The following is a 17,053-nucleotide window of genomic DNA, read 5'->3' on the forward strand; positions in this document are numbered from 1 at the left end:
GTGTGCTGGGCTGGAGACTGTGAGTGGAGGGAAATAATGTCCCCAAAGACCCAAAGGGCTTAAAGGACTCCCACCACATAGCAAATTATGTTGTCTTTTCATCCCTCTCTCAAGACGTTCAAGTAGGCTTAACAAGCCACTGGGGACTGGAACAAGAATATCTCCATATCTAATGCTTACTGTAAGCAAAAGATGGATTACAAAATAGTCTGTTTGGTTTTAATTATTGGTGTGCTTGAGATAGAAAAACCTTCACCGACTTGCACGTTGTTTGTCATGGATGGAAAGAAGATGCATTACTGGGCAGTGGGATTAAAAACAATAATTATTCACTCCGGGCATGACCTTTGTTTTTTCTTCCAAGAGTATAGTATGAATTTTTCAGAGCTTGTGCTGTGGTAAAGGCAAGAAGAGCTGACCTGAATGAGGGATGGCAGGGATCAAGGTCTCCTTCCTAGTTCTGCCATAAGCCACTTTGCCGTTCCTCAGTTTCCCTGTTGCCTTAGTGCATTCCAGTTCTTGAACAGGACTGAATGAATCAAGGGCAGTTGGCAAAATGCAGCTTATTGCATTCCCAGCCATGGAGGTCAGCCAAATCCAAAGCCTAGGAGATGCTGGCTAAAGTTGCCCAACACCCCCTACTCTGCCATCGCCAGCCTCCTCGGTGCAACATGTGCTGTGCATAGCCACGACCACCTCAGCAAGGAGAGATGAGTGCCCTTTGCCAGGCTACTGCTGGCCAAAGCACAACCAGATGGGGAGAATTCCTTGCAAAGCTGTACGCTTTGGAGCCCTATAAAGCTTGAGCACGTTGCTGCACCCCTGGCACCCACGCTGCTGTGCAGGGTAACACTCCAGCACAGCCTCCCCGCGTGGCCCCACTCTCCCATCCCCAGGGATCACCGGGGAAAATGCCTCCTCAGACTATTTTCAGTGCTCTCCTTGCACCACCCGGGAGGAATTATCTGCCTACTTCAGCCCTCCGCTAATCCCTAAATTGCATCCAAACGGCAAAGCTTAGTTTATTCTCATTTCATCTGGTAGTTTGAGTATTACGGCGGATGAAACGGGCAGGCGAAGTGGTGCTTTTATTTTCAAGAGCAGTAAAAAGTGTTTTATTTTTAGGATGCTCTTATTGAGGAAAGAATCTCTGGCAGGTCTTATCTCGCGGCTAATAATAGTGACCTCGCGTGCCCCGAGCGGCGCTGGTGCTGCCTCCTGCCTTCCCCGACCGCCTGCTTACACGCATTGCTTCTGATCAGCTCCTTAGAGGCTCCGAATTTACTGAGTCTCCTAATCTAATAACAGAGTTTGCTCATAATTATTAACAGCTTCTGCTCTATGTTATTAGTGAGGGGGTAGCATTCATGATTAGAGAGCCCGAATACATGCTGCAAGCAGGTTTTCTCTGCCGTCTTAGAAAGCCATCCCTATGTCACCTTTTTGAATATCCCATTTGGAGATCCTGAGAGGGGGCAGCTTGTGGCCAGAGCACCCTTTTAGGTGTAAGCACCTGTTTAGATGTAAACCATCTGTTTTCAAGCTGTTTCTCCTGTTTACTGTACTATAAATTCTGCTTCCTACACAATGACCATTTTTTTAATGCAGCCTGTTGATAGCAAATGGATCAGATTCTGAATTTAATTGCCATTAAACTAGTGCAGTTCCACCAGTGACAGTGGTGCTGCTCCTGGCTTGTGGTCATCATTTGTCCCTATACACATCAGCACCTGAGCGCACCAAGTGCACGTTATAAAAGCACACGCTGAGGTTTGTGTCTTTTCTTAAAGCAGAATTTGCTGGAGCTGTTACACTCCAGCATGGTGTTCCTGCAGCTTGTCATCAAAACGAGAAGCATGCTTGAGAAAGTATAAATAGAAATTCATTTTAGTAATGCAAATCCCGCAGTCCTATTCTGGGCAGGGAAAATCCCTATATCATTTTTTAAAGAGGTGTGATGGTCTCGTTTTAAGGCAGGGTTTATAGGGGATTCACTCAACTCATGCATTACAGTGGAGGTTCTTCCCCAGCATTTAAATACATTTGTCTCCGATCAACATAACCTTTTCGTGGTATAAATCCTTGCAAATTACTTTTGGTTATGGCCACCTCCACTAACTCACTCTGTCACATTTACTTAAGAATTTTTTGGCAGTAAGTCCCCTCTTTTCTTTTTTTCCTACACTGAAATGGGAAAATAATAAAGCAAAGAGAAATAAAGCATTGGAACTAGATGATCTTAAAGGTCCCATCCAGCCCGAACCATTCTAGGATTCTATGTTTTAATTATTCTTTTTCTCAAATTGCCACACTGAGTATGTCCATTGGGATTTCCCTTGCACAAACGTCTCCAATCTCATTTTGAAGTCATTTATACATTGTGCACTCATATCTGCAGTTTTAGCTGAGGCATTGTATGAAACGGTGCATCATTTTGCTTCCTGTAAACTTGCTGCTTTCCTGGGTGTTTGAATCCACCTTTTCTCCATGGAATAAGGCTTAAGAAATGTAGATAGAGTACCTACAAGAGAGGTGAGGAAAATAAAGTCCTGATATCCAGACTATACTCAAAACACCCCGATTTCTGTTGTTTATTGCTTTCAGGAGTTTTATTTCGCTTATAAACCATCCATCTCAGTATATTAAATTGCTTATATGAATCCTGCTGCTCTGCGTAGTGACTTTGCAATGCTCTCTTTCTATTAGTTGGCGAACACCAGCTGACGGGGCACAAAGTAGCAGTAAAAATCCTAAACAGACAGAAAATACGCAGCCTGGACGTGGTTGGAAAGATCAAACGAGAAATTCAAAACCTGAAACTCTTCCGGCACCCTCATATTATCAAACTGTAAGTACATGTTCTGCCACGCCTTCAGCTTACTCCTCTATCTGCAAAGACTTCACATGTTGACTTATTTACAAGAGATGTGTTATAGTTGTACAAAACGGTAGGTGCGTGGTCAGGTTTTTGCATGTTGAAGCCAAAATGCTGCTTTTTGAATGTCCTCCTGCTAACTTGCATGGGAACACACATTAGGTTGGATGTCAGAGGGAAGTTCTTTACTATGAGAGTGGTGAGGTTCTGGAACAGGCTGCCCAGAGAGGCTGTGGATGCCCTGACCCTGGAGGTGTTCAAGGCCAGGTTGGATGGGGCCCTGGGCAGTCTGGTCTAGTATTAGATGTGGAGGTTGGTGGCCCTACCTGGGGCAGGGGAGTTGGAGCTTGATGATTCTTGAGGTCCTTTCCAACCCAAGCTCCTCTATGATTCCATGATTCTATGACACAATCCACACATTGAGGAACTATGGAAGGTGTTTTTCCTACTGGAAGTTTGGATCGTTATACCAACCATGAGACTTGTCCTTGTGCCAAGTTTTGCTCAGCTAAACCTGCCCAAACATCCACTTTTCCATTCAGAAGTCATTACAAAGGTGCATAGAGGTGATCTGTGCTTTCCTGCATCGGGACGTTATGAGGAATCTCTGTGATTCTCCTTTTTTGGGTCAGTATCTCACGATTTGAAGTGACGGAGAATTGTGCCTGAGGAATTACAGCACGGGCAGGCTCTTAGAGTGAAGCTTTGGCCTGAAGTCAATAGGATTTATGTTTTCATGGCCTGATTATCCAGAGCTTAAAGGAACATTTTTTTTTTAATTTATTATTCAGACATAAGTTTTCAACATTGCCACTCTGATGAACCTGAATTTAAGTTGTAAATCAGCACCTGCACTCCTGCCTCTGGGATTCCGTCTCAATCCCTGGTTTGTGTGGCCAGTCCACATTAATGAGGCACTCGATAATATCTTTGGCATTTCTATAAAAGAAAGCTGTTGAATGGTAACTGCAAGGATAAGTTGACATTTAGGTCAGCCTTAAAACTGGCATGAGATATAGCAAATACCTGGGACTTAGAGGCAAGGGAAAACAAATTCTCCCTAAGTTAAATAACTAACCATGCAGCAACTGTTGACTTTAGAGTAACTTCAGAGTTCCGTGGATTTACTGGAGAACAGATTGGTATTATTTCACAAAAAAGCCAGCAAGAGTCCTCAGCTGCTCATCCAGCATCCTGCCAGTCTGCTCACACGTTCATCAAACAAACCATGAAAGCCTGGAAATTAAATTCAGTTTATCGGTGTTCTACGATAAATACTGCAGTCCTGAAATACACCAATAAAGAGGTGAAGAGGAATCTATGGCACATGATGCTCCTCTTTCAAACCCTTGTGGTGTCCCATCACTTTACTTATATATACAAGAAACAGTAGTGCTATTAACTTGGATGTCTGAGTGCAAAACACTTCAGAAAAGTTGAGTTGATCCTATTGATCTTTATGGGACTATCACCTGTTCACTTGATCGTCTTTAAAAATGGTTTGAAGTCTATTTATCAGCTGTGAAAAATAAACAAATAGATGACAAAAGCAAACCATGTGTCTGAATAAATCAGAGGGAGCCTCAGCTGGTGTTGCTATGAATTGCTACAGCTGCTTTGACCTCAGCTCACTGCTGTCAGGTTTACGCTGAATGGGAAACTGAAATGCATTTGTAGCACTCTGGGATCATTTAGAGGAGGTGGAGGCTAAATTTGCACATCAAGGAGGACACTCTTTTTCTTTCCCCCCCATTTATCATTCTAGAATATAGGGGAGTTTAATGTTCGAAGAATGATGTTAATCTTCTGGGGTGCTTGACTTTGTTTCTATGCCTTTCCAAGGGCAGCTCTGTCTACTGTCTAGATCTCCTTTTTTTTAATCTTCAGTATGAGGGAAACCAAATACAGCCAGTTCCTGCTCCCATTTTAATGAAGTTTTGACTTCTGAAGATGTTGTTGCACATCTTAGCCAAAATGGAAACTTGAATGTCAGGACAGTCCTAAATGCAATAGGGTTGTCTGGCAGAGATTTCAGAGGATTATTTAAAAGCTTGAAGCAAAAGGGTAAATCTGTGAAAGAGATCCTTTCATAGACAAGTGAAAGATTATCCTGACGTGCCCCTTGAAATAAGAGATGGCTTTTCAGAAATGGAAAATGATTATAAACACAAGATCCAAGCATGTGCTTACGTTAAGGGTTGACTTGAAGCTAATAATCTGTTTTAAAGCCTTTTCCTTTCTTATTAATATATTTTTTCTTTGTGTTTTTGAAGGTACCAGGTCATCAGCACGCCAACGGACTTCTTCATGGTCATGGAATATGTATCCGGCGGTGAATTATTTGATTACATCTGTAAGCACGGACGTGTAAGTGCCAGTACCATGTCAGCCCAAACTGTGGGAAGAAGATGATGTTTAGAAGTAAAACGGCTGCTAAAGGGAACACAGCTAAGGTTAAGGCCCAAAATAGAAGTTGCTTCACAGCAATCCCATCTGGAGAGTTTCGTACTTGCCTTGCACAGAAGTTGTGTGCCATTTTTTTCCAATGTTTCATGATGTATTTTGATATGCAAACCAAAATATCCAAGGTAATGTGTTGCTTAGTGAAGACATTTGGAAAACTACCATATCTTTTGAGTTTTTAGCTATAGGTTGCCCATCCAACACCCCTGGTTTATCAGCAGATTTACATGCATGCAGGGCATTGGGGGGGGAAGCACTCAGTGTGGTCTCCATCCCAGTCATTCTCCTCCTCCAGACTCCCATTTGGCTCCTCATCAGGCTTTTTGAAGACTTTTTAAGGATGCAGCTTATCTGAGCAGCATTTTCAAATGCCAGTATTCCTACTGGGTATAATTCATCTGAGGAGTAGGCTGAGTGCATGAAATGTGATACTACGTTTACAGAGAAAATGACCAGCAGACGTTCTTGTGGGTAGGGAGCAATCAGTGGGCTAAAAAGGACATCCAGAATCATGCCTCAGGTGAAGGATCAGCCTAGTGTATATTTCTTCTCTGTACTTTGAAAAGTCAATATATTGTCTTAGATTAGTGCACTGGTAGATGGAGCTAACTCCATTTACTTTTCTACATACAGTTCTAATTTCCAGCTCATCTTGCCCATTCGGATCTTTTCAATGACCAGTTTGCATCCCATCTGAACTCCCACATTCAGAAACTAAAGTTTTCACAAAGGGAAAAACAAAACAATCCGTCTCCTGATCATTTTATATGTGGTTTTTCTGTTTGTAGTACCATCGCTATGTTCCACTTTTGGCTTTTTTTATCCGAAGCCACCTTCACCATTCATCCATAAAGAACTGCTCCCCATACTATCCTCTGTGGTGTTTTGACATGGTTAGTGGGCATGGTGGTGATGGGTTGATGGTTGGATTAGATGATCTTTGAGGTCTTTCCCAACCTTAATGATTCTGTGATTCTGCATACACTATGCAATAGAAGTGATCCCATTGGGAAACCAGTGCCTGATAGGTGGCACCAGTAGGTTCTCCTTGACAGCTCAGCCAAATGTATTTTCTAATTTCATCTCATTACCGTCAGCTCTGGGCTATATCATTTGAAAACACTCACTCGGAAGGGGGAAATCTCCTTTATTTGCTGCTCCTGGTTCCAGCATGGTCACAAGCGTGCTCTAATTATACCTCCACACCATGGAACACTTTTGGCTCCTTGCTAAGGCAAACCTCCCCTGCCCGGCCCCGCACGCCTTCAGGACTGTTTCCCCTTGCATCTGTAGGTTGAGGAGGCGGAGGCTCGACGCCTTTTCCAGCAGATTCTCTCCGCGGTGGATTATTGTCACAGACACATGGTTGTCCACAGGGACCTGAAACCAGAGAACGTGCTGCTGGATGCACACATGAATGCGAAGATAGCCGATTTTGGTATGTGACCCCAACAGCATTCCAGAAATGCAGCCAGCTCCAAGCTGCTCGCTGGAGCGTGTCTGCGTAGCACGCCTTACAAAACCCAGAGTCTGTTTTCATAACCACTCACAGTTTCTCTACCTGAAAAGCCCACAGTTATAAACACTGGCCTCTTAGCAAAAGCAGGGATTACTTATTGTAGGCTGCTTCTGTGCTCGCATTAATAACGGAGAAGCAAGGTCATTGGCAAATCTTCACTATGTTTCAGTGTAATCACCTAATATAAGGCTTTAGCTAATTTATGTTTAAGACAGACTCGGCACAGTTAATTTCACAGTGAGCTGGCTGCATATGTTTGTTTTCACGTGTGTTCTCCTTAGTATGGCCGTGTGCCTTTGGCCTCACTTCATTTTAGAAATGAACAGTAACAAGAGTCGGTAAGTGGCATTACAGATTGAAACCCCAGGTAAAAGCTGAGTTTCCAACTCTGTTCTGCTCAGTCCTTTCTAGCAGTGATAAATCCTTTTGAAGATTTACAAATTTTACAACCATTATATTCTCTGAAGTGAATTATGCCTCTTTTCTTCTATGGTAAAGAAAGAAGGTTCTGAGGTTTGCAACTCAGAGAAGCAAAGTTAGCTTGGAGTCAATATTACTTGTTTGGAAAGAAAATAAGAGCTATAATAGCAAAGCAGCTCAAAGGTGTCTACTTAAATTCCATCAGATTTCCCCCTCCACTTGCCATATCTCTTGTCTCTGCCTGGATGTCAATACATAGCCAACCCCTTGCTTTTAGGATTGTCCAACATGATGTCTGATGGTGAATTTCTACGCACCAGCTGCGGGTCTCCAAATTATGCAGCCCCAGAAGTCATCTCTGGAAGGTAGGACATGCCGCTTCCAATCAAAGTGCATGTGAGTATGTGGTCTTCACATTTGCTCTTGGGATTGGAGCCAGCTTTGCACATCTAGTAAAGCAGCTGAATGGTTCCAGCCAGTGTTTTGTGTTTGGGCGAATCTACTGGAAATATCTTAAGGTTTTCTTGGTTGTTGTATTTCTCAATGGCTGTAATAGCAAAACGTGTTTTGCTAAAGATGAATTATTAACAGCAGATGTTTAGTGTACACATTTCTAATTAAAGGGAATGAAAATTACTGTTTGGATGCAGATATCGAAGTTTCAGAAAGATAGGCTTTTCCAGGCCACCCCTTTCTCTACTGCCCACCTATATAAAACATAGTGTTAATGAGGAAAACCACTCATTAAGTGAGCAGTCCGTATGCTATTTAATCACTTCTCTACACTGCTAGACTCTTGTGTTGAAAATCCTTGTCTTCTGGTTCCTTAGCTCTCAGGCTTATTTTCATGACAGCGGGTTCAGCCGTGGTAGCTTTGCCTTGAACTGATGAATTGAACTGACAGAACTCCAGAGCAGTGGCATCTCTCAGCTGCGTCCTGCCAGGGTGCAGCAGCTGCTTGGTACGGGGCATTGTGAACACACGCTCAAGGGCTGAATTCAGTCTTGCCCCATTGATACGGACATGCCACCTCCCCTGTTTTACTGTTGAGAACTTAAATTACATCAATTTCCCTAACTCTCTCTGTAAAAGCATAACACAGTTTACAAACACAGATTTTCTAATTTGCAGTCCTCTGCATGGTCCTTTGGAGTGCCCATCTCCTTAGCATCTGCTCCATCCTTTTGAAGTATCCTTTGCACGAGCACTAGTTTTCATAATCCAGTGTGTCTTTGCCTACAGCTTTTAAATCCAACATTTTGTTTAATGTTGGGATGATGACTATTTTATGCCTGTTTACACAGGCACATGTGTTGGCAGAGTATCCTAGGAACTAGACCAGCATCCAAAAAGCCTGTTGTGACTACAGTTCTACATATGAAAGCAAGTAAATCCTCCTTGTCAAGAAGGGCGCAAAGCCAGACACTCTACAGTGATTCCAAAAAATATTATTTCCATGTCTTTTTCAATAAAGGCCAGAAACACATTTCAGTTCATACGGGAGATAGAGAGGAACCTGCCATCTCTGCCAGGGGTTAATGTGCGGCTGGAGGTGGATGTAGCCGAGCTGCTCCCAGGGCAGGTCCACTGTGCGAGAGTTGGTGTTTCAGTACCATGGAAGTGCACTTCATTTGGGCTTAAAAGTCCAAGCACAGTTTAAACAATGTGGCTATCAGCCAAACGATCCGGCATCCTATCTGTTGAAATTAGGCATAGGCCGGGGGGGCATGGAGCTGACTGCATTATCAGAATGCTCTGACTTTGCTGCTGTCACTGGTCTCAGTGGGGAAAGTCTCAAATGTGAGAGCAAAAATGGTATTTTGTTCTTTTGGTAGCATTCAGAGAATGACGGTGTGCAGGACTGGTTCTTTCTGTACACCAGGTGTGTCTGCAGCAGAACTTCTCCAGAGGAGCAAGTGCAGGATGACTAGGTTTCATGAACAGACCTCTGTATTGCCACTTCAACCTCTGCGTTTTGATTTTGCAGTCCAAGAGTAGTCACTGACTCCCAGAAGCTCTGAGAAAGCAGCAGTTTCAGCAAAAAGCAGTGAACAAACAAATCAAGCAGGCAAGCAGCAGCAAAACCCATATATTTGGGGTATCCCGACTTGGTGATGCCAGGAAGCACATTAACAGCTTGTCGGAAGCTGGAGCTCTTGCATACCAGCACACAAACTTCAACTGAAAATAAACACTCAAGAGATATAGTATCTGCTGCTGTTTAATCTGCCTCCTAATGAATAGAAACTGCTGGCTGAGGCCCCCGGCCCTGGGGGCAAGGAAGCAAGCAGCCTGGCAGAGCTCCTGGAAATGTAGGTTTGGGTTTTTCAGTGGGTCTGGTGGAGGTGCTCACATTCCTGTTCCTTGCATCACGAAGGAGCGTGATCAACTGAAAGCAGTTCTGCGTCATTCCCCATCACCCTTGGGTGGGTTTTGGCTTAGGCAGCCCAAGGATTCAGAGGGGAAGGGGAAGGGGTTGTAACCCATTTCTCCTCCCTTGCTTCACACAGGCTGTACGCCGGGCCAGAGGTGGACATCTGGAGCTGCGGTGTCATCCTCTACGCCCTCCTCTGTGGCACTCTGCCCTTCGACGATGACCATGTGCCCACCCTCTTCAAGAAGATCCGGGGAGGTGTGTTCTACATCCCCGAGTACCTCAACCGCTCCGTTGCCACTTTGCTCATGCACATGCTGCAGGTTGACCCTCTCAAACGAGCAACCATCAAGGACATCAGGTCAGCCCGCAGCGTGGTTTGTAGGAGTTGTCAGTTAATCCAGCTGGGTTTGGTCCTAAGGGATTTAAGGAGCCCTCCTGTACCCTTCTGTGCTGATGGTGAGGCGAGTGCTGCCAGCTGCTGGTGGGTGATGATGAACCTGGGGTTGGTGACTTCATTACTCTTCACTAATACAAGTGAAAATCTGCGATAGGTAGCTTCCTTCAACTTATATGTAGATAATGCTATGTTATTACATCATAAAATAGCCTCAAAAATCTCTTAATAGTACTTAGAAAAACCAGTTCTATCACACAATAATTCTAAGAACTCAATATTCACTGGCCATTTTTCAGTACTTAATTTCAAGTACATCTCCCTCTGGATGCCAGTTTAGAATAAAAGTGTAGTCATCACACTTGCTGTCTGTCCAATAAAAAAGGAAGAGGAACACAAGAATTACAAGCTAAAATATCAGATAAAATGTCAGCAAATGTCTTTAAATGAAGCATTTCTTGTGTAGCAATGACTGCACTGCCCATGAAAGGGAACAATTAAGCAGACATTTGTGCCTTCAGATCTAATGAAAAGTTTGTGACTGGTAATAGGGCTTTGAAATTCTCACAAACTGAGTCATTTTTTAAATATTTTGTGGAACTGGAGCCCCATATACATTTTATGGAATTTATAGTAGTTGTTACTATAACATGCTTTAGCAAGGAGTTGGACTGGATGATCTCCAGAGGTCCCTTCCAACCCTGATGGTTCTGTGATTCTGTGATAACATGTAGCTGGTGTGCTAAGCATACACATAAATGTCACAGATACTTCCAGGACTTCTTGGGTTGTTAATACTTTTGCAATTGATGGCCTGAATTTAACCATTCAAATAGAATCCGGATTTTAAAGGCCTTTTTCACAAGTCCTTAAGAGTAGGAGATTTAATTACATGTTAGAGCCACAGCATGCATGGCAAGATTACCATTGATACGTGACACCTACAGCTGAGGCTTGCTCTGGCATTTACCCACTTAATTACATTGACTTCATTGTAAACTGGTGGGAACTGTGGGCCTGGGTAGCTTTGATATATAAGGACATAAGGATATTAGAGAGCATCCACAAAGATGGTGAAGGGTCTGGAGGGTGAGGTGTATGAGGAGTGGCTGAGGTCTGGTGGTTTGTTCAGCCCAGAGCAGAGAAGGCTGAGGGGAGGCCTTGTGGTGGCTACAGCTCCTCACAGGATATTCTATGATTCCTGTGTGAAGTGGTGTGGCTGATGGTGGCCCCTCTCTGCCTTTCCCCAGGGAACACGAGTGGTTTAAGGAGGAGCTGCCCAGCTACCTCTTCCCAGAGGACCCTTCCTATGATGCCACCGTCATCGACGACGACGCGGTTCGGGAGGTCTGCGAGAAGTTTGAGTGCACCGAGTCAGAAGTGATGAACAGTCTGTACAGCGGCGACCCCCAGGACCAACTAGCGGTCGCCTACCACCTTGTCATCGACAACCGGAGGATCATGAACCAGGCCAGCGAGTTCTACCTGGCCTCCAGCCCCCCAACCGGCTCCTTCATGGATGACACCATGCACATCCCTCCCGGTGTGAAGCCGCACCCTGAGCGGATGCCGCCCTTGATAGCGGACAGCCCCAAGTCACGCTGCCCTTTGGATGCACTCAACACCACGAAGCCCAAACCTCTGACTGTCAAAAAGGCCAAGTGGCACCTGGGGATCCGCAGCCAGAGCAAGCCCTACGACATTATGGCCGAGGTGTACCGAGCTATGAAGCAGTTGGATTTCGAGTGGAAGGTAGGAAATGTGCTTTGGGGAGGTTTTCAGTGATTTTTATTTTATTATGACTTGAGTTGATCGGGGAGGTCAGTCTTTATATGGTTACAGCCTCAGCTGTTTCTGAACAAATGCCCACAAGATGTTCCGTATCTGTGCCATTTACTTATGGCGTGAATAAGCATTTTTTTCCCTGAATGCCCTAAGCCTCTGTCTGGAAAGATAATTCTGTCTTGTTTAGCTGCAGGGATAAGAGGAGCTGGTCACATTTCTAATTTTAGTGGCTAATTCCCTGCGAGGTCATCTCGAGTGCTCCCAAGAAAAGCATCTCCCGTTATTTCTGTTCGGGTCATAGTAGTTGCATGTCCTGAAATGGCACAATACGTGTCTCCTTGTTCCTTCTTATGTGGTGGTTTCACACTAATAGGCAGCTATGCTCCACCATGCTGCTCACTCACACCCTCTCCTCAAAAGAACTAGGAAAAAAAATTGATGAGAAAAGCTCATGGACTGAGATAAGGACAGGCAGATCACTCACTAATTACCACTGTGGGCAAAACAGAGTCAGCTCTTCTCTAAAACTCGATGCAGTCATAGGTATGAGCTCTTCTGACCTTTCACAGCAGTCTTATGCAAGCATCAGGACCAAGAAAAGGAGAATTTCTGCTCAGATATTCATCACCGGAGTCAGTACTCTCCTTACTCCATGCCCAGAGGGTTTTTGCTATGTGAATGTCTTCGGTCCTTGGAAAATGCCCAAATTTTGTGCCTGTGCATCTTTAATACCTCATATTTCCTCCTTATTTTGATAATATTGTTGTGTATTTAAAGATAAGTAGCACCCAGAACCTGATTTCATGGCACCATCGAGGAGATGGACTGTCCCCAGACGCATACGCCTACAAGAGCCAGACATTTGTTGGCTGCATGGTTTTATGGAGAGCTAACAAACCTAACGTATTTCTGGTACACCTTCACAGACTGATTCAACCAAGCGCCTTTATGTAGGCAGTGGAGCTTATTTTGTATGAGGAGGTTTCACAGCAATCTTTCCTGTCCTAAGAATAACTTCAGATGTGACTCTTAGCTCTTGCATCAGTGCCACCGTTTCATAAATATAGCACAGAGAAAAGATTTCATTGCAAATGAGATGCAGCAGATTGTGGGGTGGGAAATGATGAGAGAAAACACGTAGCACAGCTCAAGACTGACTGACGAACACTGTGTTTAGTTGTGCTGATGGGAGAGGCTATGATTCCCCACTGTCCATCCTGCCTGGCTCTCCTGGGCATGGTCCTGGTATATGGGTCTGAGAGTGGATTCTGGCTCGTTTGGCCATTGCTGCTGTTGAGGGAGCAACAACATTGGTTTGGTGCCTGGAGGAGAGGCTGCAACAGCTTCATCTGCCAGCAGGGCTGGTGAATCAGAGCCCCAAGAATTGTTTTCCAAAAACAACTGTAAGAGGAAATAGGATAGGAAGCCATTTGCTTTATTTTTAAAGAATTGTTCTTTCTAAAAACTGTTGTTTTTCTTTCTCTATCTATCAAAAGGTGTCTAACTGGTCTTTAAAAAAATAATAATAAAAGGGAAGGAATGTTCTTCTTCTTGCCTTGACTGGTATTCCCTAAAGCTGGTTGCCCATTGCAGGTGGTGAACTCCTACCACCTCAGAGTGCGTCGGAAGAACCCGGTGACGGGCAATTACGTGAAAATGAGTCTGCAACTGTACCAGGTGGACAACCGCAGCTACCTCCTGGACTTCAAAAGCATTGATGGTAAGCGGGAAGTGGTGCAATGTGAGATGTAGAACACATAAAACAGCAAGAAAAAACAATAATTCTTTCCGTTCCTGAATGCTTTTGTAGTGCATGCTGCTGTTTCAAGTCACTTAGAATCATAATCATAGAATATCCCAAGTTGGAAGGCACCCACAAGGATCATCGAGTCTAGCTCCTAAATCCCTTCTGATCCATTTGTCTCCACTACTGTTCCTAGATCCTTAGTAAAGGGATACCAAACTAATGCTGTTTCAATTTTGTCTTGCTTTTCCTTTTGCCTCGAAGACGAGGTGATGGAGCAGAGGTCCGGCTCATCAACCCCGCAGCGCTCGTGTTCAGCCGCTGGCTTGCACCGGCCGAGACTGAGCATCGATGCCGCAGCAGCCGCTGAGTGTCAGTCACTTATGGGGTCCCTGAGTGGCTCCTTCGTGGGCAGCATCTCCTCTGTGCCCCCGCGCCTGGGCAGCCACACCATGGACTTCTTTGAGATGTGTGCCAGCCTGATCATGGCTCTGGCTCGCTGAGCCGGGCACCGGACTCCCAGCACATGGCATCGCACTGTGAGGACCGGCTCCAACCTGGCCGTTCTGTTGTTCTTCTGCTTCCTTCCTTCTCCTCACCACTGCACAGCCTGCGGCGCAGAGCCAGTTCCTCTGATAAAAGATCCCAAGTGCACTCAAAGGACCCTGCCCCTCAAACAAGGCATCGAAGAAATCAGGAATGACTTCATTTCACTCGTTAGACCAGAGTGAAATAGACACGAGCTTTTTTATCCTAGTGAACCCAGTGGAATACGTGGGCATGGTTGTAAAGTAGCAAACATATCATTGACTTTCGGTAGACATCTCCCTCCCGTCTGATCCTGAATTCACAGAGCCACGGCCAAACATTTCTTTCTACAGCACATATTGGTTCAGGTTGTACCTCCCATACTGCTTGGAGCAGGGGGAGGACAGGGCTGAACCTCTGGCAATGCTTTCATCCTAAAACAAGCAGCTGCTGCATGTGCCATCCCACCCTCTGTTCTTTTTCCCCTACTAAAGAAGGGTGAGGGGTGGCGTGTGCAAAACTCCCATTGCAGACATGGGTCAGGGTTGCTGATTCCCCCAGATCCGGCTCTCTGCATCACGGCTTTGGAGCACTTACCTACCAAGTTTCCTGTAGGAAGATTTTGCCCATTGTCTCTACCCCAAAATCTCTGCCAAAGCTGCCTGCCTTCACCTGCCAAGGATCTGAGAATGAAGAGCTCTGCTGTCCTGATGTGGAACGGGTTGGGACCTCGCTGCGCCGTGGAGAAGGCAGGGATATCACGAGCATTTCACTGTTTTTCTGCTACTGGCTGTCTGAAGGATAGGGTTTTATATTTTAAGACAAACTACAAGGATTTTTCAGGTTCAAATTCTTGTTATTCAAGGGTAAACTCTAGTGCATGTGTGACGATTTCTTTGTTTAGAAGAATTATTACTTCTCATTGCGTAGGCTTAATCTAATGGACAGCGTTGGCATCTGCTTGGCTTTGCTATGGTATTTAATTCCATTTACTTGATTGCAAAGGAACTTAATAGTCTGATCAGTCAAGGAACAAATGCTTTATGAAAACTTTGCCAAAAAAAATCCTGGGAGGGTTATTTTCTTCCTTTTTTGGTTTTGTTTTAAGAAACAAAACAAAGGAGAACATTAGCAACGTTGCTGGTCCCAGGTATGCAGTCATCCAACTTTAAAAACAACCCTGAACCCATCATTTTGATAGCTTATGTCCCTGGATGTTTTTTGCTAGGAATTGTTTCTTTTTTTTTGTACAGTTGCACTTTAATTTATACTTTCTGAAAGTTTCTATTTGCAGCAAGGAGGAGAATGACACATTCAACCTTTTGTACTAATCGTTTTAGGTACCGAAGACAAATACGGGATATTTTTGCCATCTACTGGCAGATAAGTGGACATTTTTCAGCTCGAAGTCCCCTTTTTTAAGAACACAAACTTGCCTTACTTTTGTTACAGATGACACTTTGATTCTCACTAGTGTGAATTTCCAGCTCCAGTTTTATCAGAAGCCGCACAAAGTAGAAGCCTGCCAAAAAAACATCAGTTTTGCTGTTCAGCTCTTATATGCAGAATCCAACACGGCAGTGTTGGGATTACAAACAGCAGAACGATCTTGTTTTTAAAGGAAACACTGGAAATCTTTGTATTAATTCTAGGTTTTGTAATGAGTTTTTATTCTATGATCATTATGAAATAAATACTGTCGGGTGGAGGACAGCTTTGGCAGTGTACCTAGTGGGCATCAGGCAACGTGCATCTCCAGTGCTCCAGCAGGAGCAAAAATGGAGAATCCAGACTCTTGCATACAAAAGAACCACGTAGAACCAAATCTGAGCAGTGTCCAGCTCCTTAGCAGCTTCTGGATCAGTGCTGAGATGACAGCCCAGCCAGGCAAGCAGCATGGGATGCTTTGGGTGCTGGAGATCAGCCCCTTTGGAAAGGAGCAGGAGAGGGTGTCTGAGTGGCCAGGGGAACAGTCAGGAATTCCCATCTAGGAAATAGTTAGAGTACCCCTGCTGTGAAGTGTGTTTGAGTGTAAAAGGCTGTTTAAGTCACCACTTGTAATTTAGCATCTTGCCAAGGCGCTTGTCCTGGAAACAAGTGTGGCCCAGCTGATTGTGTGTTTGTGTGTTAGATGTAATCTGCAGTTCAGGAGCACGTAGATGTACGGATGTCTTGCCTTAAAATTACCCTTGTCCTCCCCAGCAGGACTAGTGGTGTTCAACAGCAGCACATCCCCCCAGGAAGGAATATTTTCTTCCTGAATGCAGGTGGGATTTCTGAGTAGAGGAGAAGACCTTGGGGCACTTTTCATCTTAGAATCGTAGAATCACCGAGGTTGGAAAAGACCTGCAAGATCATCTAGTCCAACAATCCACCTACCACCAATATTTCCTCACTAAACCATGCCCCTTAGTACAACATCTAAACGCTTCCTGAACACAAGAAATGGGTCTTCTCAGACCCGTACAAACACTAATGTATGGATTTGCAAAACCCATCCTGCCAAGGCAACAAGAGTGCCTCAGGATTCCGGACAAATGCCGCCAGAGGCATTGCTGCAAGGAGTCAGGCCATGCCAAGTGGTCACTATGTGCTCCTGCCCAGGACCTCCTCGGTGAACAGCTCAGATTAAGCTGTCCATGAAACAGCCCTCCCCGTGGTCACTCCGTGTTTTGAGATGGTCGGAGAAGTTTCACTGTTTTAATTTTTATTTTTATATTTTACCTCGGAATAGGCTGTTTTCTGGTTCCTGGCTGCTACGAAGCTATTGACCTCCAGTTACGCTTTTTGGAGTAAAAAGTTTCATTTGTACACTGTTACACTGTGGTCTGGTTTTTGAGTTACTGGTACATGCACAACCGCCAGGAAAAGCAGGTTGTATGAGATATATTGGAACTAAACAAACTTGAATTTTTCCAAGTGCAATTCCTCACGAACCACTGACAGCT

At 44.6% G+C, this 17,053-nt stretch overlaps 1 protein-coding gene across 1 annotated transcript in view; it reads left to right on the forward strand.

The window, feature by feature from the left end:
• PRKAA2 (protein kinase AMP-activated catalytic subunit alpha 2) overlaps nucleotides 1-16,924 on the forward strand; it is a 19,962-nt gene extending 3,038 nt beyond the window's left edge. The window contains exons 2-9 of the mRNA XM_021405114.1: nucleotides 2,707-2,848; nucleotides 5,149-5,242; nucleotides 6,632-6,776; nucleotides 7,555-7,642; nucleotides 9,788-10,012; nucleotides 11,299-11,800; nucleotides 13,427-13,553; nucleotides 13,842-16,924. Coding sequence (XP_021260789.1) covers nucleotides 2,707-2,848; nucleotides 5,149-5,242; nucleotides 6,632-6,776; nucleotides 7,555-7,642; nucleotides 9,788-10,012; nucleotides 11,299-11,800; nucleotides 13,427-13,553; nucleotides 13,842-14,080 — 1,562 coding nt within the window. The 3' untranslated portion in view covers nucleotides 14,081-16,924. The remainder of the gene's footprint in view (nucleotides 1-2,706; nucleotides 2,849-5,148; nucleotides 5,243-6,631; nucleotides 6,777-7,554; nucleotides 7,643-9,787; nucleotides 10,013-11,298; nucleotides 11,801-13,426; nucleotides 13,554-13,841) is intronic.

Source organism: Numida meleagris, chromosome 7 (assembly GCF_002078875.1).
Source record: "Numida meleagris isolate 19003 breed g44 Domestic line chromosome 7, NumMel1.0, whole genome shotgun sequence".
Taxonomy (NCBI): Eukaryota; Metazoa; Chordata; class Aves; order Galliformes; family Numididae; genus Numida; species Numida meleagris.